Source organism: Neodiprion lecontei, chromosome 4 (assembly GCF_021901455.1).
Source record: "Neodiprion lecontei isolate iyNeoLeco1 chromosome 4, iyNeoLeco1.1, whole genome shotgun sequence".
Taxonomy (NCBI): Eukaryota; Metazoa; Arthropoda; class Insecta; order Hymenoptera; family Diprionidae; genus Neodiprion; species Neodiprion lecontei.
Window position 1 is genome coordinate 2,749,603 of NC_060263.1, and position 22,499 is coordinate 2,772,101.

At 45.1% G+C, this 22,499-nt stretch overlaps 1 protein-coding gene across 1 annotated transcript; it reads right to left on the reverse strand.

The window, feature by feature from the left end:
- Nucleotides 1-966: 966 nt before the first annotated feature.
- LOC107222082 (cytochrome P450 18a1) lies at nucleotides 967-5,561 on the reverse strand. The gene is made up of 5 exons (XM_015661296.2): nucleotides 4,903-5,561; nucleotides 4,672-4,793; nucleotides 4,090-4,519; nucleotides 3,737-4,001; nucleotides 967-3,397 (listed from the first exon to the last, which is right to left on the reverse strand). Exons 1-5 carry the CDS (start codon nucleotides 5,273-5,275, stop codon nucleotides 2,974-2,976), a joined length of 1,614 nt encoding a protein of 537 aa, XP_015516782.2. The 5' UTR covers nucleotides 5,276-5,561; the 3' UTR covers nucleotides 967-2,973.
- Between the last annotated feature and the right edge of the window lie 16,938 nt (nucleotides 5,562-22,499).

The following is a 22,499-nucleotide window of genomic DNA, read 5'->3' on the forward strand; positions in this document are numbered from 1 at the left end:
CATGGAAGAGAAAGCTATAATGTGACTTGGAAGGCCATGGATCGCGAGCGTTGGAAGCGATCGGTGAACGCGACGAAGCTACAACACGCAAGTGATACGTATGCATACGTACATGTGTGTATTTATATACATACGTATTTAAAGATTTATTCGTTTATCGTAGTATTAAATATGTCCACGCATACCGTGTAGCGTAAAGGCGGTATCCGTATGAAAATGATTCGAAAAAAAAAAATCGTGATTTTTTGATAATTGAATGTGTAACGTTCTCTGTAATATATTCATAATACGTGTAATGAATCTTATAACTTACCGATAATTCATGCAGCACATTATAATACGGGTATACAACGTATCGTAACTCGTACGTAACATACAGAAAACGGGACCGTTTGAATAACATAACGCGCCGTGCAAAAATTACGCGCTACTACATATGTGTTTGTGTGTGTGTGTGTGTGTGTGTGTGTGTGTGTATGTATGTATATGTGTATATACAGGTATATATATATATCCACTTGAGGTGGATTTTTATAAACCCGTGTCATTTAAAAGTTGGGCAAGCTTTGCGCGGGCGATTCGAAGGACGCGGAATCGATGGGAAATCGTAACAGTTGTAATAATAATCGCAGATGTATATGAACGTTGAGTGTTGGGTCTGTGTGCGGACACGGTATTATATACATATATTCGTGTACAGAACTCGGGGTTCGAGGTACGCAAGAAAGAAAAAAAAAAAAAAAACGAACAATGGCACCGCAAGAACGAAAAATATATATATATATATATATAAAAGATACGTAAATTAGCTGTAAAGAAAATTACGAAAAACAGGTCTAATAAAACTTGATGTATAGTACGGGAGCGGAAAATTGGAATAAGAAGAGCGATTGGTTAATTGAAAAATAACATCGTTACTTTATTTCATAGAAAAAAAAAAAAAAAAGAAAGAAATATATATGCGTATGTATGTGTATATATATATATATATATATTTCTATATACGTCTAATCAATGTCTTAAATAATCTTATACTTTGTAAATAATACCAACTAGTTAGTTAATCGTGCAGCCAACCATGTAAATCTCTGAACAATTGAAAACACACGTACGCACACACTCGCGCAGCCAAAGCGTAGCTCAAATACACAAGACTCTCGCGGTCATTTTGATACCGCATATAAATCCGGGTCGCCCGGTTTACATGTATGTATTACATGTATGTATGTATATATATATATGCTCGGCAATGATGATGACAGTGAAGTTTATAATAATATCAATAATAATAATAACAATAATAATAATAATAATAATAATAATTATGACACCTACAGCTACCAATCGCAGTAACAAAACAAACAATAACAGTGAAAACAAATCAACAACGAAAAATGCTAACAAACGACCACGTTAACATTAATTATCTGCAATAATAACAATATTGGTAGTGATAATAATAATAATGATGATGATAATCGTAATAATCATGACCGTGGTAATGATAACGATGTTGATGATAATAATATCACCAGAAAATACGTAGCAACAGCTGTGGATTTATACGGTAATTGGCAAAATTTGTAAAAAAAAAAAAAAAAATGGAACAAAAATAGTAATGATAGCAATATGTCATCGATCATGATTATAATGGGGAAAAAGGACCATCATCATTGCCATTGTCATTAGAAACGCATCGATTTACAGAGTATATATATGATTGATGGCGGTGAAATTAATGATGATGACGATGATGACGATTCCTTTGAAAGAATTATCCGTCGTATTGTAAGACGAATGTTTGACAGAGTTATATTAAACGAAGGAATCAAATCACCGTTCACATCATGTAGCAAATCACAACGATGACGACGAGGACGCCGGTCGTACGATAAGTGTAACGTATGTACGAGCGTGTGTGTGGGTATGTACGTATATATGTGTATGTGTCTACTATCTATGTATGCATACTTACTAATTGTATAGTCTTATCGTTCTCTTTGCAAAAATTCGGTAATATATTCAAAATTTCATAAGGCGCGATTCGCTCGCTCGTCCACCGGCCGCGATCATTCTCATTGAGACAGTTTCGGTAAAATTTTTTACTCACCTAAACGATTCTCGACGCAGCAACTTGTTTGCCAAAGGAAATGTGTGTGTATGTGTATACGCAGATACAAGAAGAACGGATTCGTTCGGAAAATGAACATGGATATTTTATCAGAAATTGTTTTCGTAAATTTGAACGAAACTGCCTCACTGATTTCCGATCGATTCATCCATAATATACGGGACTGAGTCTGCCTAGTTGAAAAGTTATGATCTATCTACACTTAATATACGTATATCTACATATATATGCATGTATATATGTATATATATATGTGTAATTTACATTACTGAACACATGGGTTTTCTTTGACGCGCACGGAATGAACATACAATAAATAATATGCCATTTGCAGTCGAAAATATATACATATTTGTATATATGCATCGGACGTCGCGAACTTGTTATATCGGTGCGTCTGCGTGTGTGTCTTTGTGTATGTTTATCCATACACGTTTATATTATATCATACCATATTACCTTATATCGTAATATTGATCGATGGTAAATATATGACGCGACGTATAACGATCGATGGTAAAATCTTTCTTAGCCCTGATCACGTTACGTTACTTCGGGATGAAAGAATTAATAAAAAAAAAAAATAGTTAAATAGACCGTTCAACCGTGACGCAGCTAATTATATAGGATAATCACACAAGTTCGTCGATCAGTAATGGCACTATTCACCCCCCCCCCCCCCTCCCCCCCTCTTTCTCTCTCTCTCTCTCTGTCTTCCTCTCTCACATACACTCTTCCCAATCAGCCGGGAAGTCAATTGAGGCCCAAAATAGATCGGTCAATTGATCGATCGATCACCCGTTAGGAACTACCGTGCTTTCGGGACCCGCAAAACGAACGCTTTAGTGGCCCCCGACGTTTCTCAGCGAACCGGTGGCCCATTCGAGGGACTCCAAGTCGATGCCCTCGAAGGTGCGCTGGTTCAGACAGACCTTGAACGGGTCGGGTGTTACTGTGATCCCGGCGTTTCCCCGGAGGCTGGGAAGAGAAGCTCCCTCGGGTAGGCTGATGTCGAAGGTGTGGAGCAGCGAGCTGAAGAAGAGGAACAACTCCATTCTCGCGAGCACGTCACCCAGGCACATCCGACGGCCAACTCCAAAGGGTATGAAGTACTCTGGTTTCGTCACCTTACCCTCCGCCGACAAGAAGCGCTCCGGTTTGAACGCCTGCGGCTCGTTCCAAAGCTCCGGGTCCATGTGGACCGCGTGGAGGAGCGGGACTATCTGGGTACCAGCCGGTATCGTGAAGCCGTTAAGCCTGACGTCCCTGGAAACCAGAAGGAGAGGGCTTCGTTAAGTAAAGAGCTACCGATGGACTTTGCAAACATGTATACTGAAATCGGCGTCGCCGCACGCGCGAAAGTCGTCGTGATTTATGGCCGCGGAGATGACCGGGAGTGGCTAGAACTGAGCCCGGCTACGTCTACACGGTGTCACTGACCCCGGACCGTGTCTCGAACGGTGGGCTAGCCGCGGCTGGCCATTGCTTTCACTTTTCATTACAACGCGGCTTGTCGAATCTGCTGTTACAATGATCGCGCCGCGGGCGGGGACAATCGGAGGTCTAAAACCGCGTCTGTACGCATGTAGAATATGATGGGCTCACCTTGTCGTCGCGTGTGTTGTTCCTAGGGGCACTATGCTCGACCTCCGGAGTATCTCCAGGATCGTCGACTCCGTTATCGGGAGGAACGGGACGTCCTCGAGAGCTGGCAATCGTGAGCGACCTACCACGTGGTCAAGCTCCTCCTGCACGGCTCGGATCGCCTCAGGGTGGTGGAGCATCAGCACTACCGCCCACTCAAGTGTCGTTTTTATCGTCTCCATGCCAGCTGAGAAGAGATCGCCGAGGATCTGCTGCATCTGGCGGTCTGGAATCAGAGACAGTGATGGGTGTTATTTGAGGAAATCGAGTCAACGACGATAAGCACCGAGGGCGCGGAAGAGCGACTGTCTTACCGTGGTTCATTCCTTGGAAGAGCTGCGCGTCGCGACCCTCGCTCTTGGCCTTCTGGATCTCTAGGAGGTACGCGTCGACTAGGTCGCGGATGTTACCCTCGTCGAAGGTCGCGCGGTGCTGGTCTACCGTCTCTTGGAAGAAGGTTGCCATCTCGGAACGGTTCTCCCGTATCTTGTCGCGGATCTTTTGGATGCCAGGGAGGAATCGGATCACCGGAATGAAGTTGACCGCCACCATGCTGCCGAACAGCCTGAACCCCTCTTCGATCAGGATCATGAACCGTTTGAACCGGCTGTCGCCGTGGTGGAATCGCACCCCCATTATTATCGAGCATATCACGTTGCTTATCGACATTCCGAGCGAGGTCGATATGTTCGTCGGGGCGCCTTGTTGCACCGACAGCAAACGGAGGAAGGATTGAACTTCTCTCTGCAAGAGGAGATCAATTTTTTTGGTCAATTATAAGGTTTTCCGGAACTTTCACAAAATGGAGGAAAGAGACGATAACAAGGACATCTCACGACGCCGTTCACGCGAATCTGGGAATCCAGGGTAAGAAAAACGTTACTGCAAACACTCACCATTATTTTTGACTCCATCGTCTTCTTCCCAGCGCCGAGATACGTCATCCCTAAACTCCTGAGGTTGTCGTGGAGGAACCTTCGCTGTTCTTTCCACATCGCTCCCTCTGAGTTTACGATACCTAAATCAATACAAACGACGGGATTCGATCAGTTTTCGCTCTTACGTGAAGAACGGCAGGACGCGGCGGACAAAGAGAAGGCCTCGAGGGTGGTTCGTTGACAACTTACCGTATCCGCCCAGGATGTTCATGAATTCGTTGTGGGGTCTGCCGTTGAATTCCTCGCGTCTAAAAGTGTCGCGAATCGCCCTGTAATCGCTGAGTACGACGACGAGCTGGGAACCGAGTCTGGCGCTGAACATGGATCCGTACTTCTTGGCGAGCTGCCCGAAGTGGAGATGGATGTCGCCCTTGAGAAAGGGCAGGTATCCAACGACCGGAAGGCCCCACGGACCCGGAGGCAGAGAGCGGGTGAATTCTAGCCACTGGGCCGATCTGACGATCGCGAACACTCCGACGAACACGATAAGTGTGAACATAACATTCTCCGGTGATCCGCCGAGCACCCTCCATGCCCACTTGACCGCGTACTCCACCAACATGTCTGAATAAGGGTTCAAGTGGCTGGATCACGTCTCGGTGAACACACCGTCGATACAGTCTCTTATGAACGATTTATATACCGTTTGAATATTGGGTATTCAACCCTCGATGTGTGCCCGTAAGAACTCGAAACCGACAAATGAATAAACGAGTCCGAGTCGCCGCTGTTGGCCTGATCAAAGAAGCGCGATGCTGCACGATCAACGATTGCGGCTAATACGGCTGCGGCGAAGAGACACGGTCGGCTGGCTCTGTAACGTGCGAACTGTACGAGTCTGAGGAAGAATGAGTGTGTACTAACATACACCTTCGTGTCATTCCTGTCTTATATAGTGACTCATCAGCCTAGGCCTGCCGTCGTCGGCGGCTAGGGGGGGCGGCCAGGGTGGAGGGGATCCGTCGGCCGCAGGAGTGCCTGAATCTCTTTGCGAGGGCGGGCCTCGCCAGGCGCGCGACCACCCGCTCGTCTTCGGGAATGTCGAGCGGTGGGGTCTGCGACGAGTGGAGGGGAGCGCCCGGGCGAAGTCGAGGGGTCTGACTCCCGCGCCTCAGACGGGGCCCGACGCCGGGTCCGACGGCCCGTCGGGTGTGCGCGCGTCGCTCGACCAACGGAGCTCGACGCCACGCGGTTGGATCCCGTGCGGTAGGTCGCGTCGAAGGAACCCGGGCTATGCTGCAGGCCGCTTCTTAGCATCAAACGGTGAAGGGGTACACGGGCCAACGCGGGGGACGGACGACCTCCGTCCTTCCTGATCGCATTCCGATTCCCCTGCATCTCCGCACCCGCGGGTCAACGAACCCTGAGCCGCTGTGACGATGCTCCAATAATCCCTCCTCCCCCCCCACCCTCCCTCACGTCGCTCGCCCATCGACCGTCCAGAGACGGACCCCGAAATACCGGCTAACCGTTTCACAGCGTCGAGGGGTGCAGGCCTCGCATCTGTGTCGGAATTTTTACTCCTTCGTAGCCCCACCACCCCTCCCCTCACGCGCGTCTATGTATGGAATACTTAATTTTTCACACGTTTCCTTTTATTTGGTTTTCTTCTCAGTTTTTTGCTTGTCGAGAATGAGTGATATGCTTACGACTGGTTCTCCGAGTAAGGAGGGGAGATACTTAATTCTTCTACCGATCATTGTGAAGGCGAGGGGAGGGAATTATTGTTGCTATCATTTTTGTCTTTCAATCCGAGTCTCTCTCTTTCTCTACGTCGTGACGACTGCGTTTTTCTCACCACGTTTCGGAGAATCATCCCGTAAATTCCATGGGCATAGCCGTGTTAAGCGGATAATATGTATCAATCAATTACCTTAGTCTCGGAATTTTGGAAAGCATGAAAAAGTTATTCCATATTTTGTAATTCTTGTAAAAAATGTACCATTCAACGTAGAGAATTTATGTACCGCTCTTATTTTACGATTATGACTCTCCCTCGTTTCTGCCAAAGTGATTCGGTACACCCATCTGCGATATTATTTCACACAACCGCGAATACTCCTTTTTCACGTATACTTGCATTCAAGAGCGCACGGTAATTGCCCGTTAATTATGCTCCAGGACCTTTAGCTTGCTGCAACTGCGTCACGGCGTGGGTGCAGCGATCAAAAGAAAAGGACGAAACGGCGACAGCCCGTTCGCACGTATTCGATGCTGACGTAGGTAGACACACAGCACCGACGCAAATGATTATAAAACTCTCGGAGTTTGGTTCGCCTTTTATTTCTACCTCTGACAGTGCAGTTTCCATTTGTTATACACGTTTGACTTTGGTAATATATTGTAAAAAATGTTTCGACCGATTTGACCGTTCAATATTCTCCGAAACGCTGACGCGTGTGTTTTTTTAAAAAAAAAAATTCTTATCCCCATAAGAATCGTCCTTCACGGCCCTCCGACTCAACGCAGCGCTCGAATTTATCACGTCGCATCGATTACACGTAACGATAAGAAAATCGAAATTTACTATCAGAAAATAAACCCACATTGTCACCGAAACGACGATCCGATCGGTGACGTTCGCCTCCGTACTATACTTATCTGTTCTGGTCGTTCACCTCCTGTCGGTACACTATACCCCGAGGGGTTCCTGATGACGAAGACGCTGTTTCCGATACTTCTTCTAATCTCTGCGGTACAAAGGAAAACACAGATTATTCCCTTATCGTTTATCGCTGCAGCGCGATGAATGCACATCTGCCCCTAATCGTTCGGCTCACGATTCGGCAATCGACAAAACGAAGAAGTGTGCGGGTTTCGAACGACCTTACCTCGCTCCTCGGAGAAAGAGAGAAGAGCTCGTATCCTGGGTCGCGATCCGAGGCCAGGTGACAAGTCGCCTTATCGGTGGTTCTGGGTCCGACCCCGTGGTTGTCGGGGGAGGAGGGAGGCCGAGACTAATGAGTAAAACAATGGGGGTCATTGACCGGCGTATCGGTACCATTCGGTAAGTCGGTGGTAGTGGCGAATACGCGGGACCCGATCGCGCCCATCCCGGTTAACATGCGGCAGCCTCTTGGAATATTAAATAGATACAGTTACCGAGGGCCTCGAGCAATTTGCGATTGTTTACATGTGAGGCCGTTGCCCAGAGGAACAGCTCTCCTCACCACGCGACGCTCTTTCGATCACGGAGCTGCGCCTTCGGCCTTATACCTGCGGCACATGCTTCACACGTCGCGGTGCTGCATCCGCAGCTACTCGATGGAAATGCGCTACGAGCCATCACCTGCTCGCATACCTTACAGAACTACCAACATCCAACTCGTTTGCTACCCCGGAGCAGCTTGCGTTGGATATTGTCGCGTTCTTCTTCTACCTTCGACCACGACTCGGTGTCTAGCTTTCAGGGAATTCGGGCATCCGTATCCTGGAATTTTTGTATTTTCTTCCTCGCTATAGTGTACGATTTTTCGAAATGAAGATAATTACCATCCGCGAGAGATTGTGAAAAATATAAATAAGTACTAAAAACAGTTAATACTTTCAGAATGATGTTTTGATCTTTCGAAAGAATGGCGTTAATCTTAATTTTCCGTTAGTTTCTTAAAATTGGAGTTTTTATTGATATATTTGGTGAGTTGGGTTTAAAAAAAATTAAACTTGACGAAAAATTTGACCATTTTAACTTACTATGCAGAAATATCTGATGTCTAATTTTGAGCTAATTGTCATGAAAAAAGTGAGTTTGCTAGTAGAGTTAGGTTGAAACGAGTTCTGGAAAAATGTCTATTCGTTCGTGTGAAAAACTGGGATATGTCAGGGAATTTTACCACCCTGACGATGACTCTTCTTCCTGGTAGCGGATGGTACGAATAAACATCCCTGAGAATAATTCTACTTTTACCGCACCTTACAGTAGGTTCCAAATGTCATCTGTTCGCGTTACCCGGTATAACGATTAAGCTAATGGGGGATTAAAATCTGGATCATCGACCAGAAGACGCTCGCATAGTGACTCTTCTTCGATCGTTCGCTTCCGTCGCATTTATATGAGAAAAACGTCGCGTTTCGTGGATGGACGGTTAAAGAGGCCGAAAATCTAGACGATCGGCTAGCCGGAACTCGTGAGATATATCAAGGTATAGAGGCGGGCTGCTGTATGGCTGTATGCCTCGATGTATGTATAATACAAGGTACGTGTAAGAGGTTCGTTCGTTCGTTCGTTGTCTTCCATGGAGTGCGGGGCGGTGCTGGCGCATGGCGGTTTTTATCGACGGAATCGAGAACGCGCGAGGCAAATTGCTTAATTGGGTCAGCACACAGCTCGAGCAGCGCTGTTCGAGTGCCATGCCGGGGCAAATTTCGAGTGTTTAAATTCCCGCAATAGGTTACGTGTGCGCGTGAATCGCGGTTATACAGACCTCGGCTTTGGCGGAAAAACAAAAAATTTAATTTCTTTATTTCTGCTTCAACCTTACATTTTTTTTTTTTTTTTTCATCTTCTTGCCTCTGTTATACGAATAACTCGCGCGATTGGAATAAACGCTCTACTATTATACCTGAGTGATCTTGGTGTGATGAACCTCTACGCTCCTGTCAAAAGAAAATAAAAACGAATCTGGAAAATCTGGAAAACTTGGAATTAACAGGAAATTTCATTTTCCATGGAAAAGTTGGGGAATCGTCGGGGAATTTATAGAAATACTCGTCTCAAGGGAGCACGTACGTCTAGGTCTGAAAAAAAATAAAAATATGTTTCGATATCCCGGTAATGGAAACAAGGGTTATTTTGTACGCTGACCAAAAATTTGTTCCTCAAAAACCCGAGCTTAGCCCTGATATCGGTACAGAGTACATGTACAGAGAACTCAATTCTTCAAAATCGAATGGATAGTCGTCATTTATGCTGTACCATAACTGCTGATTTGGAAAGAAAATACAAAAAAAGCGAAGTTAGGTGATTGCCAAAAAATGAATGAAAATCAACGTTTCTGGTGTATTTGGGGAGAAAATCGATCAGGGAAAGACTTGAAATTGGATTTAGGAAAACAGGGAAAAGTGGGATTTTTCAAATAAAAATTGAGTGACCACCCTGACTGACACGTACGTCACTTGGATCATAAACACGTATTATCCAGACGCTGGAGATCGGCAAATAAGTTGCGAGTATCGAGTTTCCTAGAAAGCTCGAGGTGCTCTTTGGAAATCGGGACGACTCGCGATCCGATGATCGAATTCGAATCGAATTTAAACCGTTACCGGTTCGCGTTTCTGCCGGGACGATAAATCCTCGGGCGATTAGCTCGGTGCCGTGCACAACACCCCCCCATTGTTAACGAGCCGTTTCATCGCAGGTTTGCGAATATCCCGCATTTCAGCGATTCCTCGGAGATCGAACGAGCGTGCGCGTAAACAACGAACCGGCGATAAGGCCCGTCGACGTCTCTCTGGATCTGGGTCAGCCTAGGACCCCGGTCCCCTAGGACCCCGCGGCTCGGCCATCTCGGCGACGTCGCCCTCCGTCGCGTTCCTCGTGATTTACGGTCAACTCGGTGTGCGGAGGAGGCTAGCGGGACCCGGGATATCTGGTCCTTGGAAAGGAACAATACGCGAACCGGGTCAACCGGGTCGATCTCACCGCAAAACGACCAGTTTAAACGAGCGCGCCCGGTTTTGTACGCCCGGTTATAACCGAGACAATATCGTACCATCGTACAAAAACTAGAATACGCTGATACGTGGGTGCGGTATGCGGGGGTGACTCTAATCAGGACTTCGTTTATGCCTGGAGACTTCTCGCTTCAAACCTCAAGATTTGCAAAAGTTCGTCCAACGAGGACGAGGACCGTTCACGGGACCTGCTGTCGCATAGCAACTGACCCAACGTACAAACTGTGTATTGGGACATTTTCAAGCTTCGTTATTTTCCGAAATACACGATTAATAATCGAACATTTCGTTGTCGTTTGGTTGGGAAAATTTCAGCATTGCAAATGTTTCTGCAATTGGGATTTTGGCAGAGATGTTACGGGAAAACGTGAAGTCTATCCAATCGTCGTCGTTAGGGTGGAATTGAGATGAATAGGCACTTTATTTTTTCGAATCGCTGACTACCGTGTGTTTCATTGGCATGGATGTATACATGCGTATTCCTGGTGTATTAATAAACGATAAAAAGATTTGAAATTATTTTTATCTTGAATGTTTGATTTGTGCTTATGTCGATGCTGTTACTAGTGTAAACTATAAATGTGTCTGTATCCTGGTTATTGATAAATCGAATGTAATCCTGGTACGATGTTGATTCTAAACTCTTGTAACTAAATTTTCAATTCCGCCAATAGTTACACCCTGTGTAATATCTGTGGATATTTTCAATAGTTTCGTGATTATACCTTGTTAATTACGAGGATTATAATCATACGATTGCGGCAAACGTCTTTTGAGTCTTATATTTTCATCGTTGTAGGAATAACGCGGTCATGTACGTACCTGTACACGTATTCGTCTAAAAACGTTACAATTTAAACTCGTTGTGAATAATAATTTTCAACAACGCGTTGTATCCCTGTGCGATTGAATAATTATATACGTATACCTTATGTGTAATATGCATATCGTAAACGATCGTCAGTTGAGGCGAATTAAACTTGGATCATACTGTATAATTATAAAACACGGGACCGCAGGTCTTCCGTTCTCCGTTACGTGTAGTTTCGACGTAGGAGCGCCGTTACGTAATTTTTACAGGAGCGGCGTGTATGAGAGAAGAAGCTCATGAGTGGAAAACCGACGTCGGAGACACACCTCCGTATTTTTATCGGTTCGACACGAGAGATATTTGGTGTGAAAAAATCGTCTGAGAAATTAGTTAAAGGAGTGATGAAAAAGTGGATATGGATATGTTGTAATTCACGATGATCGCGAAAAGATTTCACGTCAGAAATTAGCGCGAGTCGCTCTTTCGGCGTTTCCACGCGTCCCGCGAATAATATCGAATGTGGAGTCGCGTTGTTTGGGGGCGTTTCGAAACCGTATGGCAGGAAGAATGCGAGTAATGCGATTTCGGCAGTAATTTAACAGCCGAAGCGATTTCGAAGAAGCCATCTCAGCTATTAACCCGCGATTGTCACAATTGGCACCGTTTATCGAACGAATCAAGTCTTACATAACCGACCGCTATACCCGGCTCGACCTATATTGCAAAATTATGGACAGTCGATACATGTGCATTATTTTATTCCAAAAAATAAAAAGCAAGCTAAGCACATCGCGTACGATATACGCGACACAAATCGTGTGTGTAACGACGAGTTGAATTGACTTATGTACGTGAGGAGCATTCCGTTCGTTTAACGAAAATCCAACGCTATATCGACGTACCGATAACCAACGTTCGAAAATATGCTTGCACCTGCAATGTTCATCAACAACTTATTCCGTATGACATCACTTCTCAAAATCTCCCCCCAGTCCCGTCAATGCCGTGCACTAATTGCCAAGAGTAACGCACCTTCGCTGTCAAAAACATGGTGGTGTGATAGAAATTGACCAGAATTCGTCGATGCAGTAGACTACTATTGACCAATTTTTGTCGCCAATTCATCGTCCGAGAGTTTTTTATTGATGTTAGCTACAAGTCTTAGTTTGACACCGAATTATTGTCTATAGAAATCAGGATAGCTACCTTTCAACCAATCGAAAATAAGTTCCAAACTTTGTCTCACTCTTCTATCATACATGTATATATACTAGATAATACTCAAGGTACTGTCTAATTTACAAACTCCACGTGTCTATCTATATTCCGTTTAGAATGTTCCATTAATTTTCACCTCAGGCGTAGGAATACTGTGTCGATGTAATAAAAATAGGGACACCGTGTCTACGAGTATTCCAGGTAACATATAGTCATTTTGAAAACGGTGTAACCGACGTTACTCGTGTACGAAGGTGAGTTCCCGGAGTCTTAGGTCCAATAAACAAAAGTCAAATAACTTGACGTTCCGGCCCTTTGAGGGAAGCGGGGGAAACTGTATAATATATTCATAACTATTAATATGATTCCGGCGTATTTCACGTATTTTATGTAGGTAGAGGTACTGATTAATCATTTCGGTCTCGTTGGCTGTTTATTGTCTTCTCAGTTTACACATTGATCGTTTTTATGTATTATTTACGCTCGTGAATACGTTACACGGCCTACCTTCAAAGGGCCGAAACGTAAAGTTATTTGAGTTTTGTTTACTGGACCTAAGACTCCGAGAACTCACACTCGTTAATTGGATCAGGTCGTTACAACATTATAACAAGTTACTCACGTAAATTAGAATGAAAACGATGTCAGCCGGATTTCACAATCAGCATATCGGATACAACGAGTATGATCGTGTAGGATTTTTTCTCATCGGATATGAAATCGGTCGGACGGTCGTAACGGCAAGGTTCTACGAAATTCTGTCTAACGAGGAACGGGAGAGCCGAACCAATCGGAAAACCTTTTCGAACCCTTCGGCGTTTTTTAATCGAATAACGACCGTCAGCGCTCACGTCTCCGAGCGTTTACGAGGCACGTCAGGTGTCAGGTGAAGGACCGGCGGTTCACGGCGGCGCCCGTGATCGACGAATTGGACGGTTACTCGATCGGCCATACCCGTTACCGTCACTGACCACCGCCAACGGGTCAACGACCGCACAGCCCTCGGTACGAGAAGTCACATGTGGCACCCCTCGTGCCCCGGAGTCGATAGTCTGGCGCTTAATTCCCTCGGTCACCGATCTCCGGTCCACTCGGATATCGCCGCGATCCATCCGCCCATCCACCGCGTCTCGTAGATCCCTCGAGACACGCAGGTGTAACCCCGATGTGATCCAGACTTCGAAAGGATCCTAGAAGCGGGATCTAACAAAGGTCAACTTTGCCAAACGGTGATCAGGCGAGTTGGAATTTTATCCAGATCGAAGAGATCGGAAAGAAATCGTTCGTTCTCCAACGCTGGGAAACTAGAGAAACGAAACGTTCGGATGACCGATTATTACCGATCCTCTGATTCGCGTTATCAGGGTTTTCTCTTCGCCCCTAATGGAGAAAATCGGTTGCGAATTTATCTTGCGAAAGATGGGATTTTCGCACAAGGAGAGAGCAAGAGGATCGAGAGTAGGATCACCCGTTAAGCGATCGTATACCGTCGGCTTGGACGTGGATGCCGTTTGGTTGATCAGGTAACAAGAGCATTGTGTTGTGCTCGATGGTATCGAGTCGTTAGTAGTGTTAACTGTACATAATCAACGATCGAGCAATCGACAGCTGAAGTGTATCCCTGTGATTGAACTGGGGCACGCCTTGACGAGCGGTATACATATACGTACATATATATGTATACAGGACGATAAGTTGAGTTAGCCGTAAAGTTTAACGACCTCTCGATAGTCGTCTGTATGTTATACCTATATTTCGGTATAATATGCTCTTTCGGCTAACGACTTTCGGCAGCTGTTGTCCGCCTCTCGTCCTCCCGGGTCGACCGTCGTTCCGAATGACGCGACCGATATTAGACGCGGGTTATAGACGCATATCGCAGGTACGATTTGTTCGACGACGGTGAGAAAATCAACGGTTAACGACCCGGCGAGCCGTTCAACTTCTGGATTCTCCATCGGAGAAGAAGAATACGGCACCGTATTACCTCCACGACTCACCGTCGCGCTCATGTCCCGCTCGTGCACCTATTTTATCGCGATTCCAGTCTCTTCGAGCGTCGCCACACTCGTCACCTTGCCGATGATGCCTCTTTTTGCGGCAAACTGATAGATTTTGACCATCGGGAACCGGGACTCGATTATTGCCGTTGCATGGACGGAATTCGGACTATTTTTTTTATACTTTACATCGGAAGATACGGTAGCGGAGGGGGAGGAGGTCGCTGTGTGGCTCTTAGACTCGCTTTGGGACTCGGAGTTGTCAGAGGCAAGGTGTGATCGTCATGCTCGTTGTACGTAGGTATAAACCGCTGTACCTCCAACGCGTTTCAGTACAGAAGTCAAGTTTCTTTGCAAAATACCGATACTTGGATCTGGGACGAAATGAACGTTCACACCCGTCGACGTAGCGTGTCGAACAGGCGAAAAATCCGCCAACAGTTTGACCCAGAGACTTTCGCATGCTGTCACCTGCAGTTTAAACCTAATTGGTCACACTGGGTGAAATTTACCTTATAATGCGACAGTATTCCGGCACGTCTAAGTTTGTTATTCGTACGTCTATCTCTGCGGTTCACGTACGCGTGACAAAATAAAGCAAAGCATATAGACCCCGATTACTGATCTGAGGATCGTCGTGCTGGGTCGACGACCCAGCTCGTTTATATTGACGTAAAATTAAACATACCTACAGCATGTTGTACATATACATACATATATCTAACAACGGTGCTGCAGTAGCAATTAATTACGCAATGCGGAATAAGCGTTGACGCGTGTTTGTAAATCGTGCGTATTTTGCTTCTGGATGATCGTATTACCGTTGCGGTCGTCTCGTTCACCTTGTCTTTTATTATGTATCCGCTTTTCACCTGTCCACGTCTCCAGTCGAAACACGCGGAAGTCTTTGGTTATTGCGGAATATAGAGGCGTCGAGGAGTGCCTGAAACTTGGAACAATGTCCGATTTTCACCGATGGTTCGTAGGACCGGCCCACGCGGTTAAACTCGTGAGTTTGAGACCGACACCGTTCGCATTTGGTTTCCCTAACGGAATTTGGTTACAAACGGGCTTCCTATTCGACTCGGATTTCGTCTGCCGTACGATGCACTAGACTGCACGATTCTATTACACTTTATTTCTTCAAGTTTCGGTATAACAATGTGTCATATATATGTACCATAAGTTTTGCCAAGAGTTAGGGAAATTTTTACTCGTATCATCAGTTATATGATCAGGCATCACGCCATCAACGTTGCGAGTTATATCCGTCTGCGAGGACTCGAGCCGTCACTCCGTGCGAAATAAAAAGACCCTCGTCGTCGGATGGAAGATGACGAGAGAAATGACCCCTGGATTTACGGTTTGGTTCCAGCTGCGGAAATATTTACTGCACGCCGTGAGTGGGACGACTCGTGATGCCCGGTAAAAAAAATCCGTACCGAATTCAAGGACGTTAAAGTTAGAATATTTTCAGGACACAAGTTAAATTAAATGATAGTTTCCAGGACCCTTGAAGGACTAGCAAAATTCAAGGACATTTCCATGGACCGATCGACACACCATACGCCCGTGAGCTTCTCTCTTTCAATTAGAGGCAAAGACGTCGGTGTGTTGGTAGCGCGGCTTACGTCGATAGTGAGAGTGAGAGTGCGAGTGCGAGAATTCCTGGGAGGGCTGTGACCGTTGACAAGCAAGTACACTCATCGACGGTGACTTTGGTTCGAGAGGAAAAGTGGATCGATCCAACGTTGCTCGTTCGATATTATTGGTATGCAGATGTCCACGTTCATAATTGTAGGTTTGCGCGCGTGTTTCGGAATGACGCAACGCGGTGCTTCGGACGGTATTTCAACCGGGATGAAATCAGAGCACCTTTGACATTTTCACGGTCACGTTGTTTACACCGCGACAAATTCTTTCGTGTCAAAGACTCCGCGATTCCATCTCATTCTCGTTTCTTTTCTTTTTCGCTGCTGTTTCTTTATCTCGTCAACTTATCAACGTACGTGTAGATGTATTTCACCCGTCTCTTATTATGCGTCGCAGCATCCGGTCTTCGACCGTATACTCCGATCGAGGATGAGGAAAACCCAAGACTTTGTATGAGTTGGTAAATATTCACTATTATACCAAAGAAACAGCATAATTTATATCATCACGCACGAATCTCGTGGAGGGAAGTTTATCATCTTCTTCGTTTCAATGCCGGGAACAAGTTACGCTATCTCACCATCTTCCACCGATATTACGCATCGCGTAACGTTCTATTACTGAATTGACTGGACCACATATTTTCCCTTAGGAGTCAGTCCGAGGTCTGGGTCTGGGTTACGGTCTCATACCTATACCTACCTACTCTACCGATATACTCACGAGGAATGCGAGCGGTCGGTCGATACTGCGAATCGGTTCGGTCCCTCGTCGAATTCCTGCGTTAAGAGAGGAACGCATCTTTTGCCCGACCAGAACAAACCTGACCAGATCATGGTGACTTGCAAAATGATCCTCCGTCGTCATTATTGAATGCCTTTTAATGCACCAGCTGAACCTTTTATTTCGACTCATCACCGACCGTCTGCATATACTTATACTACCCACCAGGAAAACCGGTGAACTTGAGTTCTTCTCATTGCCGGAGCTTCCAGAAGTTTAGCTGCACGTTTCGACCGTTCCAATGTTCTTTCAGGTCGTACCTTCGAGACTCCTTCGCTTGTCCGGGTTATTAATAAACCGATCTATTCCCCTCTTTCTCTCTCTCTGTCCTCAACTCTCTTCTCGGTCGTGTGACGGATGCGTAGAAGTTTCGGGTTACCGCCTGTCGCACGCCGGTGGTATGCACACCTGAAATTCGAACGATGCCATCGCCGAGCTCTGGCACGTTGCTCGGGTAAACACCGTTGGACAAGGTCACGTCTGCCACCATGAACGACGTTGCTACGGGACTGAAAAATCAACACGGTTTCGATCCGAGGTGCTCCTGGTCCCAGGAAGACGCACTGCGGCAATAAGACATTGTTTCACGCGATCGGATGCCGAATTTTCAACGGTTTTTCACCTCTCGTATGTACGCATCATTTCATCTGCAGCGCGTGATGCGTACGTGCAATTTGACTCCCGCACCGTCAAACACACACGCCCAACGTATCATGTGGTATACAACGACATCGAGTTGCGCGTGGAATCTCCAACTTGCAAGGTGACACTTGGGGGGCATGAATATTCTCAAGGACCGCGCTGCAGCAGTGAGGATCGGTACAATTCGTGACCGTGATCGCGATCGCTATCTGATCGTCTTCGTCCCTTGGAACTAGACATCTTCAAGTCAAACCAAAATTTGAATCTCCAAACGAAGTATGATTTGAAACGGATGTCAACACCATTGTCCGTTAATACATCTCTCCTCGTTCAGCGAGCTGAAGCTCCCAGCTTAAGGAGGTACTCTGGTTGATTTCGACTTTGACGTACATGCATATCTCCAAATATCAAAGTCCACGTATCTCAAACTTGAAAATGTGTCGCAGTGTTTTTTGTTCAGAATTGTATGTAGAATGGGACTGTTGAGTCCTTTTTCGCGTATCAGACACGTGGACTTCGATATTTGGAGATACGTATACACGCGAATCCACTGCCGCTTCGATCCTTGAGAATGTGCTCCTAAATGACGTCATTTATATTTAACTATAACAGTCGTGACGTCGTGTCTGGAGTATCGCGTGACTTTTCTACTGCGCATATCCGTTTGAAGCACATCTTGTTTCCATACACTATGGACACCCCCTTAAGGTTATCTGCAGCAGTGACGATCCCGGGTCTGGAATTCGACCGGATCGATAACAGATCGATCAGAAACAAGTCCCGAACGTTGCAGAATTCCTGGCAACATCCATTTCCGAGAAGAAGGCGCAAGCATAGGAGGTTCCACCTGCACGGGGCCCGGACCCCCTCAAGCTCATGAATGGGACGTTCTTAAGCCGTGAATCACGCCCGCGTCTCTTACCTCGGTCCCGGGACGTTTCCAAGAAGCATTATGCGTCGTGCATTTACCGGGTTCGTGCGAAGGGCGTCAGCCGAAGAAGGGGGGCTGCATCGGAGTCGACGTCACTCTCGACCCTGGCCTTGGCGAGGACACGTCACTGCACGTACTACGCCCGGACACCCTTCCACTCGCCGCGCTGTTATTCTCACGGGATATAAGACCGAGCAAGGGGGGTGAGTTCATGGTGTAAGGAAACAAGGTGTGCTCTAAATGGAGATGCGCAGTAGCGAGGTGACGCGATCGCCGCGTGATGATGTCACGAGGAAAAATTCCGTTTCTCTCGTGAAAAGTGCAACATAACCTCTGTTACCAATTACGCAGGCCTGCCAAGCATAACTTTTAATTTCCCCTTGAAATAATAATGCTTTTATTCGGTATTTAAATATGTTCAATTAAAATATAGCGCTATTTTTTTTTTTTTTTTAACAGCACACCGAGATTTTCTTTTTCATGCTAGATGTGCATATTTACAGATTTTTGAACAAATTTTATAAAAAAATTGAATATAATTAATATAAAACTGAACGTTTGGTTACATAAAATGAACAGTATTAGTTTTGAACAAGACTGAAGAGACTGGATAAATCAAAAAGAATTGTCATACCTTTCTCTACATTCTTCAAAACTCCTGTTCAATCTTTATCTCTTTTACTTGGCTAGCTCCAAATATGCTTAAAATCACGATAAACAACAACTAGTGAGGGTAGATGGATATTTAAATATCAACACCACCATTACTACGTATAATTAACACAGAAATTGGAAGTCAACTCTAGTAGTACTCAGAAAACAGGGATAAAAAAATTGTCAGAAAATTTACGCGACAGTATTTTTTAAATATCTTTTTTCATAGATCTAAAATTTGAATATTATCCCCCCATGAAACAAGTTCCGGTGGACGTAAGAACGAATGTCTGCTTTTACGGCCTTTAAAAATAGTGCTAAAAATTACGCCATATGGGGGGGGGGGGGGGGCAATTTCTCATTCGCCTTATTATATAACAAGAACACGCTTTATTTCCTCACAACATGCAGGCTGAATCGGTGAAACTGAGACGTTTTTCCTCACCGACGATTCTCGAAGGGCTTCTACCATTTTTATCTCTCATTTACCCATCGGCTCAAGGGCGACTCCCGTCAGGCACTACGAGCTGTAAATAACTCGAGAATATCATCTCTCGAAACTCCCGCAACAACGCAATTTCGCTGCTGCAGGGGTGATTTTTTTTTTTTTTTTCTTTCATCACACTGTAGTAAATAATCAACTGCTGACTCATAGTTTCGATTTTTCTTTTTCCCGTCTCCCTTTAGACCTTAGTTATCGAGCTTACGTGTACCAATTACAAGTTCGGAGATGAGCTCGGAGCTATCCGGAGCTTCGCGATTCGTCCAACTCTCATCGTGTAAATGTGACAAACATTCTTTTATACCTCTCATTTGCATTTCTCCATCTCTATTTGTTTTCGTTCTATATGCTCTCTCTGTCGTTGTTTGTTTTTGTCAAGACTGTTGTGCTTATTCCTTGTGTACACCCACGCGCGGATATCTCGTTTGTGCACAAATATTACAACAGGTTTATCGTATAATTGATAAATCTATGTTTATTTATTTGCATTGTACACTTTGCGGCTACAATATTCACAAATTGCTCAACATATCGACGTATATTAGACGCCGAGTACGAATCAGCTCTTGAGCCGTGAGGGACGGTGCGATTATAACTTTGGGATCGTTAAAGAATCAAAAATACGCCTATAGAATTGTCGGAATGTCGTCAATTAACATAAGCAAAAAAAAAAAAATTGTAATAATAATTCGAGCCATATATACTAATGATATTTTCAAATAAAACGATGTTCAACCGTAACGTATAACGCGTATATCAACCTTGAATTATCAATCTCGAAACGTTCAACCGCTTCAGCTTCTATAGTTATCTATAATAATAATAATAACAATAATAATATAGGAAAGTTATACAGAAAATCTTCTTTTTTTTCGACAGTTCGCCTATCCGTATCACAAATAAATTCTACAAGTCGCAACGAAAAGATTTTCCTCTCGGTCGATGTTATTTGTAATAAACTTCTGAAAATATTTGCTCGGGGCGGTCCTCGTATTATATGTAGATACCCAATCCGAGATCTATGATAATTATATATTTATAGTTCACAGTTGCGTGTCACGTGCTCTGTTCAAGAGACAAGAACGAGAGAAGATTGAACAGCGGGCAGTGGTATCAGGATCGGTAATTCGTATTGAGAAGAAAATGTGAGTTCGTTTAAACGATGTTGAAAGAATTTTTTTTTTTTTTTGCATCACAGCAGAAAGAAAGTATGTGTAAAAATCTCGCTTAATTCGCGCGACACGAAAACTGCGGGATAATATTATTATAATCACGTCGCAGCGTGAATTGTTTGGTTTTTTTTTTTTTTTTTTCATCTTTCTCTTTTCTTTTTTCTTGATTATAAAACTGTAGTACTTACCTACGTGTTATCCATAGTAGGTATGAATCCTCGCAGTTGGCGTACGTATAATTCGCGAAAGTTTCGCTCAAACCGTCGTCGCCGATGTGCGAACAGAGAAATTTCAGCACGGGAGTCTCTCGTCCCCCCTTCCCTTGTATTAAAACGTCTAAACGAAAAATGACTCGATCATGCCGATCGATGATCGTTGCGCAACTCCAGCAGCAACAAGCTTCTCGGGTATAACGTATATATATATATATGTGTGTGTGAGTGTGTGTATGTATATGTATATATGAAATAACAAGCGTGCAGAGTGCGTAAATGTGCGTCTTGATATATTAAATTTTATGTATCTGGGTATTTGGGCAGTCTCTGTTTGGTAACCTTGGGCCCGATTGTGGTGACCACTGGCACCGATCATCCCGATATTCGGTTCATTGCTATGCCGTCGATTATCGCGTCGTCGGCTGCATGCGTCTGCAGACCAGGTAGCCGCAAACCTTTGCGCAATTCAACGATCTTCGACAACGCGACCAGTTTCGCTAGTGCAAACGGTCGACGCGGTTTTCATTCGCTCTAGTCGCCCCGAATAAAGAGATAGAGAGAGAGAGAGAGAGAGAGAGAGAGAGAGAGAGAGAGAGAGAGATCGAGGGCTTTCCAATTTTCGAACGAAGGTGCAGCGGGGCGCGTTTCTTTCAGCCAGGCGTCGCGACGCGCGACGGAGACTCGAGACCATGGCTGTAAGAAAAAAAAGAGCAGAAAACGAACTGCGACCGTCGAGTATGTACCGCCTAATAAGGTCCGCCTGACACGCGGCTTCGGAATGATCAGAAGTCAGTCTCCCTCCGAAGGATGTGGCGGAAAAATTATCGCCGAAAATAAACCGCGATGCAGATATTCGTCGCCGGTGGTGTGCGGGTGCTGTGGATCATTTTTATTTTATTTGTTTATTTTTTTTTTTTCTTCCTCGTCCACGACATCGATCGTTTTTCACAGCGGAAGGATGCGAGAGGCGGATCGATCGCGCACGCGCAAAGATCGGAACGATTCTTTGTACGTTTGCTAAAAATCGGGGATCATCGCCGAGCTGGAATCTATGTTTCGGTGTTTCCAAGTCAAGGTTTGCAGCCGCGGGTTCCCCGAATACCAAATCCGAGGCTCGATCGGCGAGATAATGCTAATGCCCGAGCGGAGAATCGGGGGGGTCTTAACTTGCGATGGAAAATACGCAGCGTTTTCTACGTATTTTTGAACGACGTTGCGGACAACGTATGAGAGACTGAGATACGGTGGTGAATTAGAAACGATTCGTCGTTGGAACGAATCGTTTCGTATAACGTGATAATGTCGGCAGGGTGTAAACATGTGAACAGAGAAACGCGAAACTTTGCTGCCGGCTAACGTCACTCCCTAAACGTTTGATTTGTCATTTTCATCGTTTTCTATACTCTTGGCAAATACTTTTCGGCATTTTTTCTTGTTTGTGAATATAATACACGCTTAAACCGCTTCAGATTGTACAAATTAACGAACTGTATCTGATCGAGGATATCCGTTCTACCTGAAAATTTCAAAAT

Excerpts from the sequence above, each read along its gene's own strand:
- LOC107222082 (XM_015661296.2), bottom strand. The coding sequence starts at position 5,275 with ATGTTGGTGGAGTACGCGGTCAAGTGGGCATGGAGGGTGCTCGGCGGA. Across the intron at positions 4,794-4,902 it reads GAACATCCTGGGCGGATACG|GTATCGTAAACTCAGAGGGA; the intron begins GTAAGTTGTCAA and ends GTATTGATTTAG. Across the intron at positions 4,002-4,089 it reads CTTCCAAGGAATGAACCACG|ACCGCCAGATGCAGCAGATC; the intron begins GTAAGACAGTCG and ends CTCTGATTCCAG.